Here is a 25,144-nt window from a genome sequence, read left to right on the forward strand (position 1 = left end):
TTGTCTGTTTGGGTTAGAAGGTATGATTTGTTGATAATATTAGCTGATTGTAGAAAGTTGTTTGATAAATTGGCTGTTAGCTGATAGCTATTTGGTATAATTTCTTTTCTCAAAAAGCTAATTGAAAAGGCTGCTTTGAGTAGCCTTTTGAATTTTAGCATTTTGGAGTTACAAAAAGCTTATTAACCAAACAACTAATAATGGTTAAATAAGACAAAATTGGTTGATAAGCTGATTATTTACCAAACAGAGCCTTTCTGTTTTATTATTACATACACGGTTGAAACCGCTTAATCAAAATTTTGTTTACATCTTGTAATTTTTCTTTTTAATCTTCTCTTGTATTGAAATCACTTTGCCTACTTATACTTTTAAGTTGTGAACTTGTAATGTATGTGAAGGAGACTGATGAGAATGCAGTTTTGGAATTGGTGCCAAAGTACCCAAAAAGGGTATTCCTTCCTTCATTGCACATAGGTACATGTCTCACGTCTTGCCATAAAAATAAGGAGAAATGTGTCATATTCGCATCGGAGAAATGTGTCATATTCGCATCGGCAGCTCAGTTGGTCACAGAGGTAAAGTTTGAGAATGAAGGAGAAATGTACAATTTTTTTTTTAAATATGGATTTTTGGTTTCTTTTCTTTTTATTTATTTATTTTTGAAGTTACAACACCTTGTGCAGTGGTATTTTAAAAAATTCCAATAATCTTTATCCTGATAGTTAAATATCTCCGGCAATGGCTTGTGGCAGTAGTTCTCTCAATAATTATACCATGATTCTGGGTCCATGTTGTTCGAAATACATAATTTACATACTGAATGTTCACAATTGTGAACATTCAGTATGTAAATTGTGGATTTTTAACTTAAGTGCACGTAATAATTTGCCTTAGTTCTCTATTATGGGTCAAGTTGTGAGTTTTGCAGGTTTAGATTTTAAATATTATTCTATCGTCCATAGATATCAGAAAAGGTCCAAATGGAAGCCCATTACTGATTTTCTTTGTAGATTAAAAAAAAAAAACACTAAAACGAGACAAAAATTAATATCGATGTATTTTGTATATAGTTTCATACTTATACTACTAATTAACTTAGACTTCGATGTACCAATTGAGCCTTAAGAATGAACAATCAAGGAGTAGACGGAAACTATATATTTTTTTTAAAGAGTAATGTTATTTGATGGAGAAAATTGATCCAGGATATGTAATTATACGAATCAATAAGTTCGCATAAATATAAAAATGAATGAATATTGTAAAAATAGTATAATTGAATTAATATTTCCTTGATTGATAAAAGAAGATTACTAACAATGTATTATAAGAAAGGAACATGAATGTGTAAATGGTATTGAATATGGTAAATGATGTGGGAATTTTTTTTTTTGAGTAAATGATGTCTTGTAAGGGAATAAAACATGATCTTGCAATAACTGCATAGGGCTAATTTATACAAAGCAATCTCAACCCCTTAGGCTAAACTCGTGGTGGGCCACGAGACTAAGTAAGACCCACACAGTGGACCGTAAGACTAAGTCAAGGCCCATTATTTTAGGCCTAGAGACGAACTTTGAGTTTGGGACTCTTCTTGGGCTGCTCAGGTTATGCACGTACTCCCGAACCCCGAGCCCTTATTATTGGGTCCTTTTCAATACCTCCATCACTATTCAAAGCTAAAAAAATTTCTCCAACTAATTTCACCTCCTAACATTGCACTATTTGATTGGATATTAACCTTTTTTTAAAATTTGGTGAGGTTAGCCAATTCATAGCATCCAATGATTATAAACTATGTAAAATTAGTACTAAAAAAAAAAACTATGTAAAATTAGGATGTGAAAGATTATGAGGGATAAAAAGTATTTTTTTTTTATTTTAAAGAATAATTAGAATAGTGAATTGTAACTGTATCTATTTATAAAATTTACACAAAAAAATCCAATTGCTCATACTCAATATATAAATTGATATTAGAAATCGAAATTATTTCCAAAAAAAAAAAAAATTAATGTAAACTAAATTATGCCATTGTAGGTATTCATATGTTGGAGTTATTATTATCGACAAACATCACTTGATATGAATGATGGCTACCTCTAGCTTGAACTGAAGTAGATGCAGATGGGATTGATCGGTTGCACTGGGATAAATCAGACACCCAAGTCTTAGGTTACTACCACTCGGATTAAGTCTTGACCCCAGTTAATCAAACTGTTGCCTTATGAAGGTGAGGATGACATAATTATTATAAGTGTCATATATTTTCGTTGGCAAACATCTTCATTCCATGAAGCAAAGTCCTCCCAATGTGTGATTATTAGCTCCATAGTAACATCTAATACACTACCAAAAAAAGTGAAAATAGCGACAGACAAAATCCGTCGCTAAAAGAGTTTAGCGACAAAATCAGTCCGTCACAAAAATCCTCCTCGCTAGAATTTAGTGACAAAATTTTTTATCGTCACTAAGTAAAATAAATCCGTCACTAAATTTCTTCCAGTCACGGATTTGATGATGAAATTTGCGAGGCGTGTTACTAAATTGATTGATTTGCGTTTCATTCCAGTAGATAATGTTAGGATTACTGAGTTTTAATTTACACCAATTGAGTCAGTAGAATTCAAAAAAAAATAAAAATTTACACCAATTGAGAGGCCAGTTACGTTGGAGATCTATGGTCACAATTTTCTTTTAAGCATTATATATATATAATTATATATCAGGATGAACTTAGTTTAAGGCAAGAGAGATTTGAGGACATAAATATGGAGATTTAGTGCCCTACCAATACACCAAACGCCTCGGCGTTTCATGTCACTACTAAAGCTATAATCGGTGGCTAATAAATCATTGTGCAGATTAAGATGGAAGTTAAACTTCATACACACAAAAAATCTCTTCATGTTTAATTCCATGCAACGTATCTAGTGGATAATAAACCTTGATGTTTCAATTCATTGGGTTATTATCAATCAATTCTTCCACTAGAATGCGTATTAATTGGTTCCAATAATGTTGTTGGCTTAATATAATGGAATTGACATTTGACAGGCTTCATACTTTCATTGTCGGACCGCACTGTCTAAACTTCATATTCCATTTAATTTATAGCTTTCACAGATGCTTAATTGGGCTCCTGATCTGAAGCCATTAATGTATACATTTTTGATAACTAATTTTAATTTTTAATAGTTAAGCGTTTCCTTCTCTTTCCCTCCATCTTCTTCACCAAAGAAAGCAACCATTAATTGCTTCAAGACCCCAATCATGTAAATGTAACTATCATCAACATAGTGGAACCCTATTTAATTTGGCTTGACATTGCTAAAAAATTGTTCATTATTTTACCTTTTGGGTTTTCATAATAAAAGTCCCATGTCCATTCTAGATTTACCGCTTATTATCTTCTTGTTAGTTGATTTTGGGTTCGAGAATAAGTGTTTAATCAAAGGCTCATAGCACCCGTTGGCTTAAAACCTTACAAGATACATACCAATTAAGTTAAAATATGTGTTTGATCTTAACTAAAAGTTTAAATTGATATTTGGTGTTAAAATATGTGTTTCATCTTAACTAAAAGTTTAAATTGATATTTGGTTTGTGCACGCGCACACAATAAATAAATAAATAATATATATATATATATATATATATATATATATATATATATATATATATATATATATATATATATATCTGTTTTAGGTGCGGCCAACTCTTCTCGTGCTGTTGTGCGACCTTGTGCATTTACATATACTTCCGGTGCATCAACTCCTAAGTGCACCACCAAAACACTCATGAGTGCATCACAGCCCACTCATAAGTGCACCACAGATCGACCACTCATAACCTGGTCTTAGGTATTTCTTGTATTGGTTAGTACATTTAGTTATGTTTGATGTTGCACTTAGATATGTGCATCACAAAGCTGCACTTTCGTAGACTAGAACTTTGTGGTGCACCATAGATCACTACTATGTGCACCACATACCATTACTTAATGAACTATAGAAATAAACTTAGTGGTGGATAAATTAATTTATCAAAATGCCACTACATTTTTTGCCATTAATGGTACACCACAGAACACTTATAAGTAGACTATACACCAGCACTTGGTGCACGGCACATCGAACACAATACTTCAGCATATTTACCACATCAAAATGAAAATGTATAATTGTTACAAGAGTAATGGCCCAAGGGGAATCGTCACTTGTGGGATTGAACCCAGGTTCTCCCGAAATTCCTCCCCACAAAGAGAGCTCACTTGCCACTTGAGCTACCCCGTTGGATTAAAAAGCTAATGTTTTAATTGAGACTTTTCATTAAAACCTCTTATAGTATATGGAAGAACCCCACACGTACTCCATTACAACTTTATTTACATATAGATGTAAAATTTGTTACAAGAGACTAATGATCTAGTCTCACCAACAACAATATATATGAGAGCAACCTCTCAAAGCCAAGTGAGGAGACTCCTTGTACGCAATGAGCAAAATCCTTTATTGATTAGTTGAATTACCATAATTTACTACTTCACAAATTGCCGAGTCAGGATGTGGGAGCCCCTAGAGTGAGCAATTCCACGTTTGTCACAAGAACCCACACATACTCCATTACAACTTTGTTCACATATATTTATTTGTTCTAGTCTAGCTGATGAGGAAATTATGGATGATAACAAAACTTGCAATTGTATTCAAACTTTCATTCCTTAATTATAAACACATGCATACATCATTATGTCTCGATCCATTTTCCTTAACATTGGACCGACATTATAATTATACCGACGGCGATACATACCTTAATTAATAGTAATAGTTTTATATATGGTTCTTCTTTTTTCTTTTTTCTTTAAAAAAATATATTAAGACGTGGTATTTTTCTTCCAAATTTCCTCAAGCTCTCTGGCAAAAGCCTTCTGCCTTCCGACAACAAGAGTGATGTGGTCCTTGTTCTCGAAAACCTTAACTCGGGCGCGTGGGATTCTTGACTGTACGTTGAAGCTGCACTCCACCGGGATGAGTTCATCGTCTCTGCCGTGGAACACCGCCACGCCGCACGTTAGCCGGTTGCTCACCACCTCTAAATACGCCTCCATCTTCGCTGCAGTCCCACATATGATGTTGTGCAGTGTATGCCATGCTGCATGGTGCGTATGGCAGCAAAACCCATCCACCAAATACGTTCTTATTCTGTTCATCCATCACATTTTATTTTAACTTTATCAGTCTAATAATAATGAGGAAAAGCCGTACTTTTTAGATCATAAGGCGGGATTCATGTAGTACAGTAAACACTCTTAGGTACTGACAGCCTATTAACTAGTTAGGTTATAAGACAGAGTTTAAATATTGAACATTCCCATGTAACGACAACCTATTAGGTCATAAGACATGGTTTACATAATACACATATTCAATAGTGAATAGTGATTACCTGTTAGGTCATAACGTAGGGTTTACGCAATGTATACATTTAGATACGACCAGTTAGGTTATAAGGAAGATTTACATAGTGCACACTCTCAAACCCAATGGGGTAGCTCAAGTGGCAAGCGAACTCTCTTTGTGGGTTCAATTCTTAAAAGTGATGATTCCCCTGGGTCACCTCCTATGCCTCCCGGAGTGAAAGCGGGTGGAACCGGACCGTTAAATGGACGGAAGAAGACCAAGTGAATTTACCAAAAAAAGAAATAGTGCGCTCCCTCAGTAGTGATTGCTAGTTAGCTGAATAGACAGTGTTTATGTAGTATCTTCATGTAATGATTATCAATTAGATTATTAGGCAGAATTTAAGCAGTGCACACTCTCATGTACTAATTTTAAAAAAAATTAAGAAAAAGGGGGTGAAGACGACAGTGATCAATAGAATTGGGGCCAATTAGATCATAAGGTAGGGTTTACACAATGTGTACATGCATTTAGGTAGGGCCAATTAGGTCATAAAAAAGGTTTACATAGTGCACACATCCTGAATAGTGATTGCTAATTAAGTGATAAGGTAGGATTTATGCAGTATCTTTGAGTAGTGATTATCAATTAGCTTATAAGGCGGAGTTTATGTAGTGTACACTCTCATTAAAAAAATTAAGAAAAAGGAGGTGAAGACGACAGTGGTCAATGGGATTGGGGCGCTTTCAAAGTTGGCGGGGGTGCATTGACACGCCTCGTATTTTGTTGTACCATAAATGAAGAGATGATGACAGTATAGTATAGGGTTAGGGGAGAAAAAAAGGAATTAAATTAAGTAGATATCAGACAGATCACTTCCTCACCTGTTTCTGGTTATGAGTTTGGTAAGAAAATCCCACACACGGTGGTTCTTGCAGATGAGAAGGCACACCGTTCGGCTTACGTGCTCGTACCAACACGCTATCGATCCCCCCAGCGCTATCGGCGGCCACACCCGCCGCGGCGCCACCCTCCTCATCATGTACTGCGACGCCTGCTCCCCCTTCGGCACCGGAAAATACGGCTGCAATCATCGCTTTCACCATGTCACTTTCACACTAGTCCACCACTAATATTAATTAACTTGTTGGTTTCCCGATGGTAAATTATAGGCAATGACACATAATCAGGTTTATCCCTATTATCAGACACTAATTTTTCCACCTAATGGACCCTCCAGTATCAGGTGGGACCCTGAGGAGTTAGGAAATTTTACTTTCTGTGAACAACTAATATTAATGAAAAAAATTGATACTAAATACTAGTCTTTTCAGGTCCTGATTCACCACTATGCTGTTGGACCAGCGTGTAGGGTCCTTGGGACAGGAGAATAATATTAATGAAATAAATTAATAAATTATTGATTTTGTAACTTACGGGTGCTAGTAAAGTGAGGGATTTGACTGAGCCGGGATGTTTAACGGCGAGTGCGAGGGCTAAAATGCAGCCTAAAGAGTGAGCCACGATGTGGAAAGATTTCACCTTGTTTGGCTGCAGAACTGATCTCTCTATCATGTCCAGATGTTCTCTGAGTGTGTAAAGTGAGTCGTTTGGCTTCGGGCTTTTTCCGAATCCCAGAAGATCCACTGCAAATAATCTGTACTTGGATTTCGTCAACTTGGAAAAGTTTGGGAATAGCGTCTCCGTCCAAAACGCCGAAGACGAAATGAATCCATGAATAAACACCACGTTTTCTTGCACCGCATTACCTGAAAAAAAAGAAGGTAACAAAAAAAAAAAACAATCCACATTTAATGTTCATTAGTCATTACCTTAAACACAAGAAATTGGAAATTGAATTAAATTTGTTACACCTTTTGCACCCTCAACATGAACGTATAACGTGTCTTTGCAAGAAGACGCCCAAGAATGACACGTCTCGCAGTCACAATCCGACCACCTGGGAATAGTCTGGTCGGATCTGTGCCCGCCGTTTCTCTCTTGCAGCATTTCAACAATGGCGGAGTTAACCGTGAACGCCGAACGGCCGGCGCCGGCGCCGGCGGTTGCCTTATCCACTCTTATTAGCTTCTTGATCTCCGTCCCCTTTGACACCTCCGCCACGATCGACGGCCGCGTGTACAACGTGTCGGAGATTTCGTCTAGCCGGAGCTGACTGGACGACGTGAGACGAACAACCTTGGATTCTCCGGGCTCGGAGACCAAGATTGCGTCACTACTCGTCATCGCCTCTTTCACCGGCGAGCAATAACACGCCTTCCACTGCGCCTCCACCAAGAAATCCGCACACTTATAAACGTAACACAGAACAATATCCAGAATGTCAAGAAACGAGAAAACGATGAAGCTAAGCACATCGTTAACCACTCTCCCTGTCATTATCAAAACCGTTCTACCCCGTCCCGAAATCTCCATTTTTCCCGAAACCTCGTACGTTGTTATCTCGTCTCGTACGTTTGTTTGTTGTTCTGTTCTTCTCTAAACATGCAAAACCAGGGAGAGTGGTAAAGAAACTAGGGAAAACGCGCAGTGGGTGTGGGACTTTAAAAGGGTTTGTGGAAATGGGTCATGGAGAAAAAGGGAGGGCGTCCATTAATGGCGATATGGAGCTTGGATTCTTGGAATCTTGACTTTTGCTATTAAGACTTTGTAACCTTTTCGCGTGTTACAAATGTTTGATTCTGACAATTTGGAAGAGAGGAGGAGAGAATGGGTGACAGATCACAGATGAATGGATCTGTGGACACATAACATAATAAGGTAACATGTAAATGAATAAGATTTCTTGGAGCATTAAAAGCTATTTGCGATTTTGCGGGACAAAGGAAAATTACAAAGAAGAAAAAAAAAATACAGTTTGGTGGTCGTTGAACCTGTCAGGTAAATATGGAATCGTGCTCAAATAATAATGCACCGTATAAATTATGATGTTTGTTTTTTTTCTTTGTGAGGGAAGGCTTAGTCTAGTCGGTGCAGTGCTTGAGTGACTTATGGACTATATATTGTTATCAATTTGTACATTTAAAATACAGTGTTGGTCCACCCATCTTTAGGTGGACTAAGATCAACCAACTTTTGCTCTAAAATTCAATTTAATCTTTTGCTAAATTTATTGATATTTTGTTGTTTTAGAGTAGTGCTAATCGATGCTATATTAACAATAACCTACTTAATAGATAAGATTATAACTCAATTGTACATCTTAGTTGGTTTAAAAGGTCTAAATTGAGCTTTGTTACTTTTTTTTTTTTTAAATTATAGGGCTTAGTGCAATATTTAATTTGATCAACTTAAAAAAATTATTTAGCACTTTTTTCCTTTCTAAAATAATTAAATCGGGCAATAAATACAAATAATCATATTTTTATTGAAAAAAAAAGTGACATTTAATATATCTGTCAACGTTGAGGTCCTACTTGACACAAACATAATTACTTTTAGTGTATGATTGCCAATCGACTGGCTGAGAAAATATATGGTTAGAAAAAAAAAGTGTCATTTAATTAATATAACAGTTTGATGGGATATATAATTACATTTGTGATTTGTCAATTTAACAGGCTAACTTGCACAGACATTCTTAATAAATACTATGTCCTAGCTTAGTACTAATACAACTTACAATGGTGACCTTCTAGAAAAATAAGCACCTTTACTCTTGTTTAGGTAGTTAACGTGTCGCTATATATATATAAAGTATAATTTCATTTTCCTTGCTTTATTACCTAGTAAACAACTTCAGTGGCATTTCATATCCAAATTAACTATTTTCTTAAAAAAAAAAAGAAGAAGAAACTTTTGGTGCAAGGAATATTCTACAATCTAAAAAGTGATATTTCCTCAAACCACAATAATGTCCACAGTCCCACAGACATGGATGTAAAAAAAAAATAAAAAATAATAATAATAATAATAATAAAAGTTTGCACTAAATTTTATATGTTTCATGCATTGACATGAATTATTATTGTTATTTTTTTTGTTTAAATATTTGAAAAACACTAAACGAAAAAAAAAAAAAAAAAAAAAAAAACCTAAAAGGCTAAAATAGGATAGAGTCATTGCAATAACATAAGCCATCAGACGCGGACATATGACATATGGTGGATCTTCAAGAATAATACATTTATAAATTAAAATCATATCAGAAGATATAAAATTTAATGCAAATAAAATCACTCTATGGTACAAAATTGGGTGCAAGTAGACTTAAATTAGCTTATCATTTATACACACAATACTTTGTAGAGGAATAAAAATCAAGACTTCACCTAATGTTATGGACAATAATATACTATAGAATTTTGATGATTATTTATTACCAAATGGGAAATGTGCTGTTCTGCTAGGCCCTCCAAAATCCTGAAAAAAAAAAAGACTTTTTTTTTTTCCTAAAAATATTTTATTCTATGTAAGTTACACCTCAATCTATTATATATCATTGCTCAAATTAAAGGAAAGGGGTGCAACCAAACCATAATTAATATAATTAATTTGTGCACAAAATATCAAATGGAGGAGCTATAGCCACTTCAACCTCATGAATTTAATGTTGATAATTTAAGCCACATGATTCTCATCAGAGCAGACCACCTAAGTATCCTCACAAATACCTTTCGAATTAATTTCCTCCTTACAAGTTTTGCCATTTGTATCTTCTCTATACCTCTATCTCTGTTCATTCTGCAGACTTACAATTTTGAATTAGAGGGAATTTTTTTTTTTAAATATTAAATAATAAATTTGTACAACAATGCTTTATGTATATAAATATATATAGAATTTTTCATGATTCTTTATACGTAATAGTGTTATATATTTGATAAGAGAGTATAATTTTATCAAATACAAAATTTGCTTATGATATTGTTATATATGATCTGAGTATATGACACTGATGGAATATATTATGCCCTGTTTGGTAAATGGCTGTTAGCTGATTGGGTTAGAATGTATAATTAATTGATACTATTAGCTGATTGTAGAAAAGTGTTTGGTAAATTAGTTGTTTGGTATAATTTCTTTTCTCAAAAGACTAATTGATCGAAAAGGTTGTTTTGAATAGCATTTTGAAATTTAGTATTTTGGAGTTACAAAAAGCTTATTAACCAAACATTTATATTGATTTTTTAACCAAGTCAAATAACTAATAATGGTCAAATAGACTAAAATTGGCTGATAGACTAATTATTTACCAAACAGGACCCTAAGTATTTTTTTTTTAAATTATAAATACAAATGTATTTTTAAGAATAATTATGTTAATTAAGAGGTATATGATATGAATAATAATGATTCCTCGATCTCAAAATGTTTCTAGTATAGTCTAGATGATAGGTGTGATCCAATATATAGTTGTTTCTGGTTACAATGTCATCACTAGTATACATCACTCGGTAGGGTATGCTAAATAATATACATTTGTAAGGCTAACCTGCAGATTTGACTATACTACAACGTGAAAGTATTGAATCGATCTATGGTGATTAAATTTCAATTGCTAGTAATAATTTGTAAACCAAATTACATTAAAAAAAAAAAATAAGTATGATGGGCTAAACCAAGCTAAAATGTTAGTAAGAATTGAATTTATTATTATTTAGATATAAAATAATGCTCCATCTACTTTAGCCACGCATTTTGGGCTAAACCCATATCATCATTCTTAAATCAGAGTACTTAGGTGGTCATCTTATAGAAAAACTTAATTTCAAAAATAGCCCTTCGACTAACATTAATTTTCTATTCAATGCTAATTGGTCACTTGATTACTGATTTTGTTCAAACTTTAGTTTTTTATTAACTAAGAAATCCACTTCGAAAGCGTTAATTATGATGACAAAAGTAAAAATTCAGCACTCTGTGCCTTTCTTCTAAGGTAATTTACTATCTCCATCAAATGCAAGTCTTTCTTGTGGATAAGATTACAATAGCCTAATAATAATTAAACACTGTATAAATACTTGCTTAACATTATTCAAAGTCATCAAAAGTTAAAAAAAAGGTAATCAAATTGCTCGCCTCGAGAAAAGGGTGGGATGAGCTCTATTTTTTAAACGTGCAAAACGGGAAGGTTTCTAGCTAGGCCTATCTTGTGTAACTTGTGAGCTTGACATTTGATTATTCGAAATAGAATAAAGAATAAGCGGAAAAAAGGAAAAACCCTAACTTTCCAAATTCTCAATATCTCATCGGCTAGGTGGCCACCTCCCTTATCTCTCAAATAGAGAGATGATCCAACTCTAGCTGTCTCCGACAACAGTTGTTACGTTGTTGCCGATCAATAACCTCTGACCAATTATTGTCTCTCTCACGCAGCCACATTATTTCCCTCCCCTCGTTGAGTCGCAGGTCGATGAGCACAGCTAGCCAGCCGCACCATTTCTCCTCTCGCCGATAACTATAATCTTGCTATGTGTTTACTCATTTAATTTAGTCTTGAACTTTTCATTATGCATATTCAAAGACATGAAATGCTTAATAAGTTTTCATTTTTATTCCATATTTGATTAATTGATGCCTCTAAACAAATTTTGATCATAAAAAATTAGAATAATATTTATAGTTACGGTCCAATTATAGTTGAATTAAAAATTGAGAATATAATTTTTTTAAAAAAAAATTAATAATCACGGGATCATTCCCTGAAATTAATCTTTATGACAAATTATGATCTATTGCGATTCATATTAAAGACTAGAGAGTAATGAAGTAGTCCGCGCAGACTTAGCTCACTAATTCAGTAGACATATTTGAGGAAAGGAAGAGTAATGAAGTAAGTGCTATGCACATTAATTGATGGAAAATAAAAGAAAATGAAATGAAGAGACAGATATCCAAATGCACATGTCATAACATGGATGATTATAAAGGAACGTAACGTAAACCTGAATAGGCAGCCGCCCTTAATAGATAATGTAATTATACAAATGAAATTTTTTTGTTTTTTTTGGGGGGTCATGTATCTTGTTGCGCAAGAGCTTAGAAGGCAAAATCCAATAGGCCGGGTATTGCCGTAAAGGTAAGATTACATTTTGTAATAAATAATTTAAACTTTTTTGATAAAAAGTGTTTAATTTTGACATATTTTGATTTCATTAACGAATAAAAATAAAAAATAAATAAATAAAAATTGTGACTTTTTTTTGGTTGAGATTAGTTAGAATATCTCACATAAGCAATGAGTAAAATGATGAGAGTATGTATAATATTATTCTTGAAATACAAAGACATGTTAAATAAAAAAACGTATTAAATTTTGACATATATCGAGTTAGACCAAATCATGTCTAACTCCTCCTTTATAAGAATTAATACATTTCAAACATCTCTCACACATGATTGCTTTAATTTCTGAACCGATATATCATTCAATTAGCTAGATTTCTTAACAATTCTTTAGTCACTTTTTTTCTCGATTAAGTTTTTTGACCGCCACTACATAATAATTCAACCTTTGTAAATTTAATTTATCCATCAATATAATAATCTATACAAATAAATCAAAGAGTTATGATACATGTTGAGATCACTCGCAATCACCCAATTTAGTAATATATAAGTAACATTAAAGAACCTCCTTGATTAGGTGATGATAAACCTCTCACTGATAGCTCATACATATAACATCTATGGCCCAATGTATGTTGGTTTTGTCTGCACTCTAGTCAATCTCCATTTCACAATCATCCATAAGCTGCCATCCAATAACTTCATTATCGGTGCTCATCAATAAATTCCCATAATAATTAAAACCAACATCAATAGCAGTAACTGATTAAAAATTTAATTAATAGGAACATATATAAACTTATTACAGCAAAAGGAATATTAGAGATCTCTATCATATTTCAGATTCGTTGAGACAATACTTAACTCATAATGACGTATTTGAGATTATTCCTGAACAATATGAGTACCCGTATACGTTATTATATCTCATAAATATAGGTAATATATACACATAGTATTTAATAAATTAACAATCAATCATTTAATTTAACTAAATTATTTAATAAGCCTAGTCAATTTGTAACTGTATAATTAGACATGCATTTAAATATAAAATATACGGAGTATTATATAAGAAAATTTTAAATAAACTAAGTTAGGAACTTAAAATCTTCACAAATTAAATAAGCCAGGACCACAAATACTCACCTCATTATGTTTTTTTTTATTAATTAAGCAAAACCGCAAAACACGAGTTCTCCAAATTGAAGTTAGCCTACATCATATCATAGAATTACAGTTTAAAAGGTAATGTGAGAATTGAGATTGTGATGATAATATAACAATTAGCTTATCAAGAATGTAAAATTATCTCCTCCCAAAGAATGTAATATTATCATTTCTTTCTTACGAAGTGTTTGGTTCACAAGGATGTGAAATTACCTTACATCATAGAATTATCTTAATTTTAAAATGCAATATTAGATAGTGAGGATGCTAATATTATATAACTTGAAATCAACGTCCCTTTATATTAACTATGTTCGTCTCTCACAAGCAAAAAGTCTAGAAGGTGGATTGAATAGACTTTTTAACAAATTTTAAAACATTTTTTGAATTAGCTCTAAGTGTGCTTGAATTTTTAAATTCAAAGCTAGGCCGGATATATGCTTTCTTGCAACGGGAGTTTTAAAGCTTGCCATTAAAACGATGTAGCTAACTTAAGCGATTTTGACGCGGTAGTGTGTGTAAAGTATGAGGTTTGTTATCCGTAGAAGTAATGAAAATGAATGATAGAGAGATATTTTATTATTATTATTATTATTTTTTTTGTGGTTGGGAAGAACTTTCTTACCTCCCATCTTTTCCCTAAATTCAAGAAGGTTTTCACTAAGTATTTTGTACACAAATACATATATACAAAGTGACACAAAGACTTAGATTCTACAGATTGACAGTCCTTGAGACAAGGGTCAATTACAAAGTCACCTTGTCCTTCACTGCCCGATCAAAGCTAGCCAAGGGTCAATCATGTACCAAGTCGCCTTGCTAGGTTGATCTCCCAACTTTCTCCAACTAGAAAGATGGTTGCAGGTTAAGTGCTAGACTTGATAGAATCCAACTTATTCAATTCCTTTTTAGCTTTGAAAACTTGATGTACCAACAAAGCGTTTTCTCTCTCAGTAACTTTCAACCATAGATCCAACAACATCTTTTAAGATTGGGGTCCTCCATTTGTAGATGAGGAGGGCTAGGGCCCACTTCGAAATTTGGAATTTGTCCATTATCACTCAGCAAGTGGTAGCTAGTCATCGAAAAGCTATCAAAATCCCTAAAAATCCAATCCGCAATCATATCTCTATACTTGTGTAGCTTGAAATATCCATAGTGTAATTATTGTTTTCTTATCGGTGTATAAGCATACGAAGGTAAAAAAGAGCTGCTCTTACTTATCACCAATTTTTTTGCATGTAGATTCCTAAGTGTAAGATAAGTTGCATTGGTCTAACGGATCTTTTTGTTCTTTCTTGTATGAACTTCTTCCGATGATGATCTTCCTTTAAAGGATTCAATAAATAAATTAAAGTTCCTACGAACTTCGAAGATAGACTTGAATGCCCTTTAATTTATTCCTCCATTAAGGTTCCACAAATCCATTTTCGGGTTATTCTGATCTCCTTCCAATCCTCTTTCCTTCCGAATGTTTCCTTCCAAACCCTCCCTCCTGGAGCCTTTCCTTCATGTCCCTTCCTTCCGAGATTGCTTCTTTCTAGTCATATGGACGACGAAGCCTATCTAGATTTACAACAAAGAATGAGGGTCTACTGCATGTGCTTAATACTTATTCGGTTATTCCTAACAAAATTAATCTTATGTGTGCCCGTACTAAAAGAAATTAAAACATAATATTTGATTTGATGATATGATGAGCTTTGAAGCTTTGATGAGGGCAGCATGATTGATCGTTTCTCTCAAGACCTTTTCAAAAGTTGTAGTAGCTTAGCTGGTATACGTACTACACATGCATGACAGTTTCTGAGTTTCATGTCATGCAAATTATGTTGTTTGGTACTGTACACCATGCATTCATATAACTACGCCCACATAGCTAGCTAGGTCGTACGTAGAACAATGGATATCCGTAATCCCCCTTTGTCTCTCCCCTTCCTAGTATCAACCTTAATGACTATCATAATAAATCTGCAGATTTTGCCCTGTTTTTCCACCACTTCCTTCGTGTTCGGTGACTCCTTGGTCGATGCCGGCAACAACAACTACTTGGTTTCCCTCTCCAGAGCAGACTTCCCTCCCAACGGCATCGATTTCCCTCCCAACGGCCGCCCCACCGGACGATTCACCAATGGCCGAACCATTGCCGACATCGTTGGTACATATATAGTACTCTTTTCCTTTTCTTGGAATATTAATGCAAATAATATATGTTAGTTCGAGAATTATTACGAGGTTTTTTATTTTCCTGTTTTCGTTTTTACGTAGGTGAAGGACTTGGAGTGAAGCCGTTTCCTCCACCGTATTTCGCTCCTAATGCAGAACCCAATGCTGTTCAGAGTGGACTTAATTATGCCTCGGGGGCTTCCGGCATTTTGGATGAAACAGGCAGTTTGTTTGTTAGTATCATCACATTAATTCAACATGCATATATGTTTATTCTTATGAGTAACAATAAAAACTTGAGACCACTATTCGATGGTTTGCATTGAATAATGAAAGACTACTCGTGACCCTAACTGACAAAAGATCACAATAAGGTAAACTAGTTAGTGCTGTCGATAGCTGACAAGCCTTATAGGTCGCTCTATCTGCTGAGAGTGGACTTGTAACCTTATGGTTACCAAATCAATTGTCTGATTAACTTGGCTATTGTTGCCTCACATGCATATTTGCTTAGTTATATATGATTGTTATTTCAGGAGAGTACGTAAAAAGAAATGTGTGACTAAATTATTAATATATGATGATCAGATTGGTAGGGTTCCATTGAGGCAGCAAATCAGCAATTTTGAGCAAAGTAGAAGACACATGGTGAAGGTGATGGGAGAAAGAAACACAAGCAAGTTCTTGAAAGAAGCAATCTTCTCCGTCACAATTGGCGCCAATGATGTGCTCAATTATATCCAACCATTAATTCATATTCCCTTCTTGCATGATCATCCCACCGTCTCCCCATCCATATTCCAAGACTTTCTAATCTCTAACTTGACCACGCACCTTAAGGTACGCAAGCTTAACGTGGTTATTAAATACGCTACCGATAACTAATCTACCTAAAGTACCAAGAAAAATTAATACTGATTTCATGTCCAATATCTATCTAACCCCTATAGCAACATTAATTAATTGATTGCCTTTTTCTTCTTGTATTATAGCGATTGCATGGACTAGGAGGGAGAAAATTTGTCATAGTGGATATTGGACCTCTTGGATGCATACCATTTGTTCGTGCCATAAAATTTGTACCCAAAGGAAAATGTTCTGTGGAAGTGAACACACTAATTAGGGGATACAATTCCAAACTAAAGGCAGAGATTCATCGCTTGAACAGAGAAATAGGACCCAAAGCAATCTTCGTTTATGCAAATACATACGATGCTTTCAGACATATCATTTTAAACTATCGTTACTTTGGTAAGTACAAGTAATTGTTCAATTACACATACTATTAGAATTATATTTTTGATAAATTTAAGAGAACGAGATTGATTGTAATTTATTTGTGTAGGATTTGAGAATAATGATGATCCATGTTGTGGAGGATACGTTCCTCCATTCCTATGCCGACTAGGGAACAACGAAAACGTGAGCTCTGTTATGTGCAATGAACGAGGAAAGTATGTGTTTTGGGACGCTTATCACCCTTCAGAGGCTACAAATCTAATACTATCTGAGAAACTACTGAACGGTGATATAACAGTAGCTTGGCCTATGAATCTTAGTCAACTTCATCATTATAAGTTGTAGTTGATATGCTATATCAATTGGAAGTATTGAAGCGTGTATGTTGCCATCTACGATGCAATTATAATTCAAGAATAATTAATTGAAAGTGTTAAATTTTTTTCTTATTTTTAGACTAATACTTATTCAAACAAAATTTTCACGTCTATTAATAAGAAGATAGTGTGTAACACATCTAATTAAATCATAAATTGACTATACACTTAGAATAAATAAAATAAAATGTATAATTGTGCCCACTAACAATAATCTTCATAAATTGGCAATACACTTAAAATCATTAATTGTGCCCACACGGCAATAATCTTCTAAACTTTGACAAAAGAATCCACCTTACACGTATATAGCAGACTTCCCCGTGCATAACATGGTGGTAGAAACTATTGATGTGTCATAGTGCATATCAAGAACAAGGTGGATGATCAATTTGTGGTTCTCAAGTCATCTTGAATAGTTGTACTTATATATTTTTATCTTATACGTCTTTGAGTTTGATTATCTTCGTTGAAATCGTTATGTGTAACATTTGAAAATGTTTAGTTTGTTTGGTAGATAGAGGTGTTAGAATATAATAAACTGTATAACAAAACTTCAATAATATAATCTTAATCTCTCAGCTATATATCAACGTACTGCACAATATGTAATATGTGTCTTGTTCTAATATCGATTAGATTAATCCTTTAATATTACATTAAAAGTTATAATTAATAATGAAGATGTAGCTAGTGATATTTCTTTATACATGAGTATTAGGTCAATATGTGTTTTAATTTAAATCTACACAAGTAGTAAGATGTAGTGTTTGACCTTGCAAGTTTTCATTCAACAGAAACGTCAAATCAAACATCTTACTCGTACAAATAATGTGATTGAGTAGCCAATTAAAATCCAAGTCGTTACGTAATCAAATTGCTTCAATTAGGATATATATATCAAATACAAGGCGGATGAACTTGCATCGTCGACATAAAAGACGATGTTACGTTACCATAAAAATGCTCGACGCATGTACGGGTTGGATGAAAACTATAAAGAACATGCTAAGCATGATATTCAAACATGTGGAAAATTAAGAAGTACTAAATTTGGACGACATATTGAATGTGTTATCTCGGCAGACGACCAAGTGGCCATCTTCTATTGATGTCAGCTTAATTTGCAGACCCTGTGGTCATACATATTCTTACCAGACCGGGCCATATAATCATTATTAGTACTTAGGTGGTGATCTTCTATGATTCTTTTTCAGCTTTCTGCTTCTTTTTTTTTTCTTTTTTTTTTTTATAAATTCAGTTAAAGCATGCCTTATAACTGTACTGTTTATATGCTTTTAAAGTTCGTTATATATATATATATATATATATATATATATATATATATATATATATATAGTTTATAACTATATACGGATTAGTTTGTATATTCTATATTAATTACATAATTACATTAATTAATATTTGTAAATATAATATGATTATTTTAATTATATATGAAGTATATATGTGTGTGCATATAATGTTTGTAAATGTTATTTATGAATATATATACACACACACAAGAAGTATTGTTTGAAGAATTAGTCATAATGAGGGTACCTTAATCTTAAACTTAAGGAAAATTTTTAATTTTAACAAAAAAAATTATTTATTAATACATTAAAATTTAAATATTTAATTGGCAAACATGTTAGGCAAAAACTTGTATGAGACTGTCTCGCGGGTCTCAATCCGTGAGATAGGTTGGATCTTTGATTAATGAGGTCAAAGATCTGACCCGTTAACCCCCATTTTTTTGACCAATAACACTTGTTTTTCAAGTTGGACGAAAATAGCGGGATTTCCAGCAATGTAATCAAAGATTTGACTCATTAATTAAAGATCTAATCCGTCTCACGTATTGAGACCCGTGAGACGGTTTCACATAAATATTAGCCAACATGTTATACCGGACTGTATAACCCGCAGGCGGTTAAATGGGTTGGTCTAATATTGGCCAAGTAAAGAATAGCTATAGTCCAATTTGCCTTTAAAACAAATTAATTGGGCCCAAATTGAATGAGTTAGGCCAGTTTGGACAGCTCTATTTTCCAGTAATATTAGAATTAAGAACGCTATCAAGTGCATAACATAACTTCATAAATTTTATATAACCTAGGACATGCGCTAGTATCAATTAGATTAAACGTTTATTATTACGTTAAAAATTATAACTAATAACAAATGTTAACTATATTTCTTTATACATGTGTAGTAGGTCAACATCATGTTTCAAATCCACATTAAGTAAAAGACGTTGTATTTCGTCTTATATTGTAATTGAAATGTTAAATCAAGCATCTTGCCAGTACAAATAACGTGATTAAGTAATCCAATTAAAAATTCAAGTTACGTAATCAAATTGCTTTCGAACGATCATTAAATTCATGTAGGATATCAGATACAAGGCGGGTGAAGTTGCATTGATGAATGCCGGGTCAACAAATCGACATAAAAGATGCTATGATAAAAGTTATTGAGCGATTCGATGAAAACAATGAAGAGCATGTTATTATAAGTTATAACTTATAACAATCAAGCACGTGAAACAAACAAAATAACGGTGAATGGTTTCAATAACTTATAGTGTCCACGTAGAAATAAGTTGTTAATTTTAATCGAAATGACCGTGAACAAATAAATTTACAACCAAGGACATTGTGGTCCAGTGACTAGTGACACCAACTAACTCTCTCATATGAGAGGTTGTGGGTTCGAGTCTCAATAGATATTTCATTGTTACAGAGTCAATAGTACTAAAAAGAATTCACAACAAAATGAATTAGTTCTGGAATTTTTAAATTTGACGGGTTGTTATACTGTGGACCATAGTCACAAAATGACACCGTTTCAGTTAGTGGGAGAAACGGCGGCCGTTAGTCGTAACGGAGCTCCTTAACTAATAGTACAGTTCATCTCAAAAGATACTGCCTCACATTTGTTTTTATATTATCGAATGAAACTGCAGTTATATCGAAAAGGAACTGCAGTTGTGTTGAATTGGTACAGAATAACAGTTTCACATTTTTGGGTACTGAAGTTATATCGAAAAGGAACTGCAGTTGTGTTGAACTGATACTAAATAACAGTTTCACATTTTTTGTGTATATTGTTTAATGAAACTGTAGTTATATCGAAATGATATTGTAGTTGTGTTGAAAGGAAATTACCGTGCATTATAAAAGAAACTGTAGTTGTGTTGAAAGAAAATTGAATAACAATTTCACATATTTGAGTATATAATGTTGAATGAAACTGCAGTTATATCGAAAAGTAACTGCAGTTGTGTTGAAATGGAATTGCAGTTGCGCGGAACGGAGGCCGTTTCAGCCGTTTGTTTTCATTAATCAAAACGACGTCATTTTGATGCGTGGTCCACAGTAGAATTTGTGGTTAAGTCCACGGTGGTTAAATAATTACGATTAGAATATGGGCTAGAAATTTTGGTCAATTAACGTTAATTGGATTTGTGGGTTTGGAAGTGGCTCAATGAAATAGGCTATCGGATTAATTGGCAAATAATGGGAAGAAGGACCAAGGAGCAATTTGGCAAGTGAGGGTAGTACGGGTACCTTTCGGCCCCTACCTGGGCAGGACGGATGTCGGCAAGCGTCCTCGCACCTAGGAATATCAATATTAGTTCAAAATTGATGACTTGGACCGATAAAACAAATAAAATAAAATAAAACAAAAAAAAAAAGGGTGTTCAATAAATTCAATGGTACAAACGGGCTAGGCCGATAGCTCGAGCTCTTAAGGCTATTATTTGTTTCATAAATTATGTAGAGCAAAATATACATAAATTTTATATGTAAGTTCATATTTTTATTAAATTTGTAAATAAAATTTTAATAAATATATTAATAAATTTATTAAAAGTGAATATTTTTTTTATGAAAATGAACGAAATATAAAACATTTATTATAATTATTATATTATAGTGCAAATATATTAATTATTTTTAGTTAAAATTTGGAAATGTAGGTTTAAATTGAATGGATGATGTATAATTTTTATGGTTATTAATGTAAATGTGCTAGTTTATTAAAATTGAAGTTTAGAATGTTAATTTGAAAATGACAAAAGTTTTAGTTTAGCCCCCTGATCATCTCAATTGCTTGACCAAGTTTTAAGGTTAGCACCAAGAATTTTAAACTTGACCCAAAAAATGATAAGTCTAACAATGTAGCCCAAATGACATCCCTACTTGCACTTAGCCACGGATGCAATTTGGCGAAGGGCGGATGGCAGCAACTGGTGGTTGCCGAGCAACTTTAACGCCCCCAGGAGTACAAAAGGGGAGGGATATGAGCATTGGTTTGTAGCTTGACGACAAGTGGATGGGTGCATGGTCCATGATTCTTGGGACTTGGCTTCTACTCATTTTTTCTCTATTATCGTCTCTTAAAAATACTATAAAAAGGGGTCTCATGATTTCCTTTAAACATCATTGGTTGGCTCACAGGACAATCTTCTTAAGCATTCTTTTTATGAACAAAATTTTTAAATTTCAATTAAATTACAAAATATATCTGATCTAGACAAACTTTATTAATACTAGTTAAATGAGTTACCCACGGGTTACATATATAGGTCGAGCATAATCTAGTCTGGGGAAAAAATTGACTTAACCTGCCTAAAAAGGGCTAAATAGGAACTAGGATGCCACATGCACAAGGAAAAAAAGGTGACAATGAAGGTTTAAAATGTTATCCAAGTTACTACCTAGTGTGGACCAAAAGGCTACAAACTACTCAGCGCCCAATGAAAAATTAAGGGGAAAAAAAAAAAAAAAAAGACGAAAAAAATATTAGCATGTATGGAGGGGTAGTCTAGTCCTTTCCATACCATAGGCAGTTGCAACCACCTTTACCGCCATTATCACCCTCCATATATACCTTGTATCTTGATTCTGTTGAATAAGTTTTTCACATTCCATCATTCTGTTTTCTTCCACAACCACCAATGCTATAGACTTACTTTCCCTGAGCTTCTCTTTTGCTCTCACGATATGGTATCAGAGCAGAGAAGGGCTACCTACGCCGCTGCTGTGACTGGAGAGTCCAGCCACCATTCACGATCATCAACTCTGGTGAATCAGTCGCCGATCCGCACCGGCAATCCACAGAGGAACGCCGTTCCACACAGAAATAACAGCGATGAAGACGTCGAAAATCCACTACATCTGAACAACAACGAAAGCTCGAACGCCATTCTTGTGTCTCCTCCACTCGCCGGCAGTAGTAATTACGGCACATGGAGCATTGCGATGCGCGTTGCGCTTGAAGTCAAAAACAAGTGGGGGATTGTGAATGGAAGCATCACCGAGCCGGAGATGTCACATAGCCAATATCCGGCGTGGAGAAGATGCAATCTCATGATCTGCTCCTGGATTTGCAGATCTGTGCATCCTTCGATTGTTCAAAGTATCATGCACATGGAGGAGGCCACACGTGTCTGGAATGATTTAAGAAAGAGGTTCGAGCAGCGCGATCCGCACAGAATTTCTATTCTTCAGCGAGAGATCTACGATCTAAAGCAAGGTAATCTCTCGGTCAATGAATACTATACAAAATGCCGTGGTTTATGGGAACAAATGAATGAGATGAGGCCTTTACCTATCTGTAAATGTCAACCAAAGTGTTCCTGTGACTTGATTGATGAGATCAGTAATGAAAGAGAGACAGATCAGATTATCCGCTTTCTCCAAGGATTAAGCGATGAATACAACACATTGAAATCAAACATATTAGTTCTCGATCCACTGCCTGACATTCACAGAGTGTATGTCATGACGGAGAAATTTGAAAGACAGCTACAGATTGTAAGTCCAAGTGGATTGGAAATTGCTCACGCAAATGCAACTCATGTGAGCCAACAAGTGAATCTGACCACTAATGAAGACCTTGCTGCTGCAGTCCATTACCTCAATAGCCGAAAGAACTTCAATAATACTGGAAACAGAGTTGCTAAGTGCACTTATTGTGGAATGAATGGCCATACAGTGGAGAAATGCTACAAAAAGCATGGCTATCCACCCGGATGGGTGCAAGGTTTCAAATCGAAGGGAAGACAACCTACACCAGCATCCACAAGTGCCAATGATCATCAATTATCCAGTGATCAGGTACAGCAGCTTCTCTCTCTTTTGCAGAACCAAGGAGGACACAGTCAGAAACCTACCTCAGCTGCTGTCTCCCTTATACCTACTTTCCATAAAGAAGTCCATCCAAATGAAGGCAAGTGTTCTTTTAATAATCAGATTAATTCAATAGCTTTGGAACACTCTACATGGATTCNATTTCTTTGATGATTATCGTATGGTTAGAGGGGCTGTTGTTAACCTACCTAATGGCAGTAGCATTGAAGTGAAACACGTGGGAAGTATAAAGCTGAATGATGAATTATGGCTGAGAAACGTTCTGCATATTCCAAGCTTTCAATTCAATATAGTTTCTGTCACTAAATTGCTCAAGGATTCTCCTTATGAATTGATATTTGAATCTGATCAATGCACACTCCGAGAGAAAGATGGGAAGATGATTGGTTTTGCTAAGGAACAACGAGGACTATATCTGCTGCACAATCCACCTGGAGGCCGTATGACAGACCATGATCACTTTGCTATGCAGTGCAGCATTGAAACCTGGCATAACAGATTGGGACATTTTCCTGTAAATAGAATGCAACACTTACACAATCTGTCTGATATTCCTTTGAATAATAATAAAGATGTAGCATGTGATGTGTGTCACTATGCCAAACACAAGAGATCTCCTTTCCCTTTGAGCAATTCTTTTACTAAAGCTTGTTTTGAACTGTTGCATATTGATATTTGGGGACCTTTCATGGTCAAGTCTTTGGGAGGTGAACGGTACTTTCTCACTATAGTCGACGATTATTCAAGGTTTACATGGCTTCATTTAATGAAGAACAAATCTGATACTCAGCAGCTGCTTAAGAACTTCCACAACTTTGTACACACTCAATTTAATACAAAAATAAAAGTCTTACGAAGTGACAATGGGGGGAGAGTTCAATATGGTTCAATTCTTTGAAGAACATGGCATCATCCATCAACGATCTTGTGTGAATAAACCCCAACAGAATGTCGTGGTTGAACGTAAACATCAACACATCCTTAACGTTGCTAGGGCTCTCCGGTTTCAAGCCAATCTCCCTTTAGAGTTCTGGGACAGTGTGTTCTGTATGCAACATTCTTGATTAACCGGCTTCCATCTCCTGTAATTGAGTGGCATAGCCCATATCAAAGGTTATACAAAGCAGAGCCAAATCTGAGCATTCTAAGAGTTTTCGGGTGTCTATGTTTTGCCTCTACTCTCCCTCACTCACGGTACAAGTTGCCAGCTCGAGGCAGGAAAGGTATTCTTCTTGGTATCCCTGCTAACACAAAAGGGTATTTGATATATGATGTCAATGACAGGTCCATTTTTATCTCTCGAGACGTGAAATTCTATGAGAATCAATTCTTTTTCAAAGCTGAGCCCTCATCCAAGAAGTCATCCTTGCCTGAGCCTTCACTGCCTATCATCCCCACAGTGGAAAATGAGGAATTCTATTTCCAAACTGATCCTATGGCAAGTACTCCAAGCCGTGACATAGCACCATCAGTGATAGTGCCACTGGAAGTTGATGCTCCTATCAGTGACACACCACACAATGGTGAAGCTCACTCACAATCTTCATGCAGATGTGGTGGATAATAGGGAACACACTCCTCCCGT

General features: G+C 34.6%; 2 protein-coding genes across 2 annotated transcripts; one reads left to right on the top strand and one right to left on the bottom strand.

The window, feature by feature from the left end:
- Positions 1-4,690: 4,690 nt before the first annotated feature.
- LOC116031730 (probable lysophospholipase BODYGUARD 3) lies at positions 4,691-8,302 on the bottom strand. The gene is made up of 4 exons (XM_031274019.1): positions 7,286-8,302; positions 6,849-7,180; positions 6,296-6,495; positions 4,691-5,213 (listed from the first exon to the last, which is right to left on the bottom strand). Exons 1-4 carry the CDS (start codon positions 7,845-7,847, stop codon positions 4,886-4,888), a joined length of 1,422 nt encoding a protein of 473 aa, XP_031129879.1. The 5' UTR covers positions 7,848-8,302; the 3' UTR covers positions 4,691-4,885.
- A 7,213-nt stretch (positions 8,303-15,515) lies between these two features.
- LOC116033326 (GDSL esterase/lipase At5g41890) lies at positions 15,516-17,363 on the top strand. The gene is made up of 5 exons (XM_031276079.1): positions 15,516-15,771; positions 15,882-16,012; positions 16,368-16,619; positions 16,772-17,030; positions 17,125-17,363. Exons 1-5 carry the CDS (start codon positions 15,516-15,518, stop codon positions 17,361-17,363), a joined length of 1,137 nt encoding a protein of 378 aa, XP_031131939.1.
- The last annotated feature ends 7,781 nt before the right edge of the window (positions 17,364-25,144 follow it).

Source organism: Ipomoea triloba, chromosome 10 (genome assembly GCF_003576645.1).
Source record: "Ipomoea triloba cultivar NCNSP0323 chromosome 10, ASM357664v1".
Lineage (NCBI taxonomy): Eukaryota > Viridiplantae > Streptophyta > Magnoliopsida > Solanales > Convolvulaceae > Ipomoea > Ipomoea triloba.

Excerpts from the sequence above, each read along its gene's own strand:
- LOC116033326 (XM_031276079.1), top strand. The coding sequence starts at position 15,516 with ATGGATATCCGTAATCCCCCTTTGTCTCTCCCCTTCCTAGTATCAACC. Across the intron at positions 15,772-15,881 it reads AACCATTGCCGACATCGTTG|GTGAAGGACTTGGAGTGAAG; the intron begins GTACATATATAG and ends GTTTTTACGTAG. Across the intron at positions 16,013-16,367 it reads ATGAAACAGGCAGTTTGTTT|ATTGGTAGGGTTCCATTGAG; the intron begins GTTAGTATCATC and ends TATGATGATCAG.
- LOC116031730 (XM_031274019.1), bottom strand. The coding sequence starts at position 7,847 with ATGGAGATTTCGGGACGGGGTAGAACGGTTTTGATAATGACAGGGAGA. Across the intron at positions 6,496-6,848 it reads CCCTCACTTTACTAGCACCC|CCGTATTTTCCGGTGCCGAA; the intron begins GTAAGTTACAAA and ends CGATGATTGCAG. Across the intron at positions 5,214-6,295 it reads AAACTCATAACCAGAAACAG|AATAAGAACGTATTTGGTGG; the intron begins GTGAGGAAGTGA and ends ATGGATGAACAG.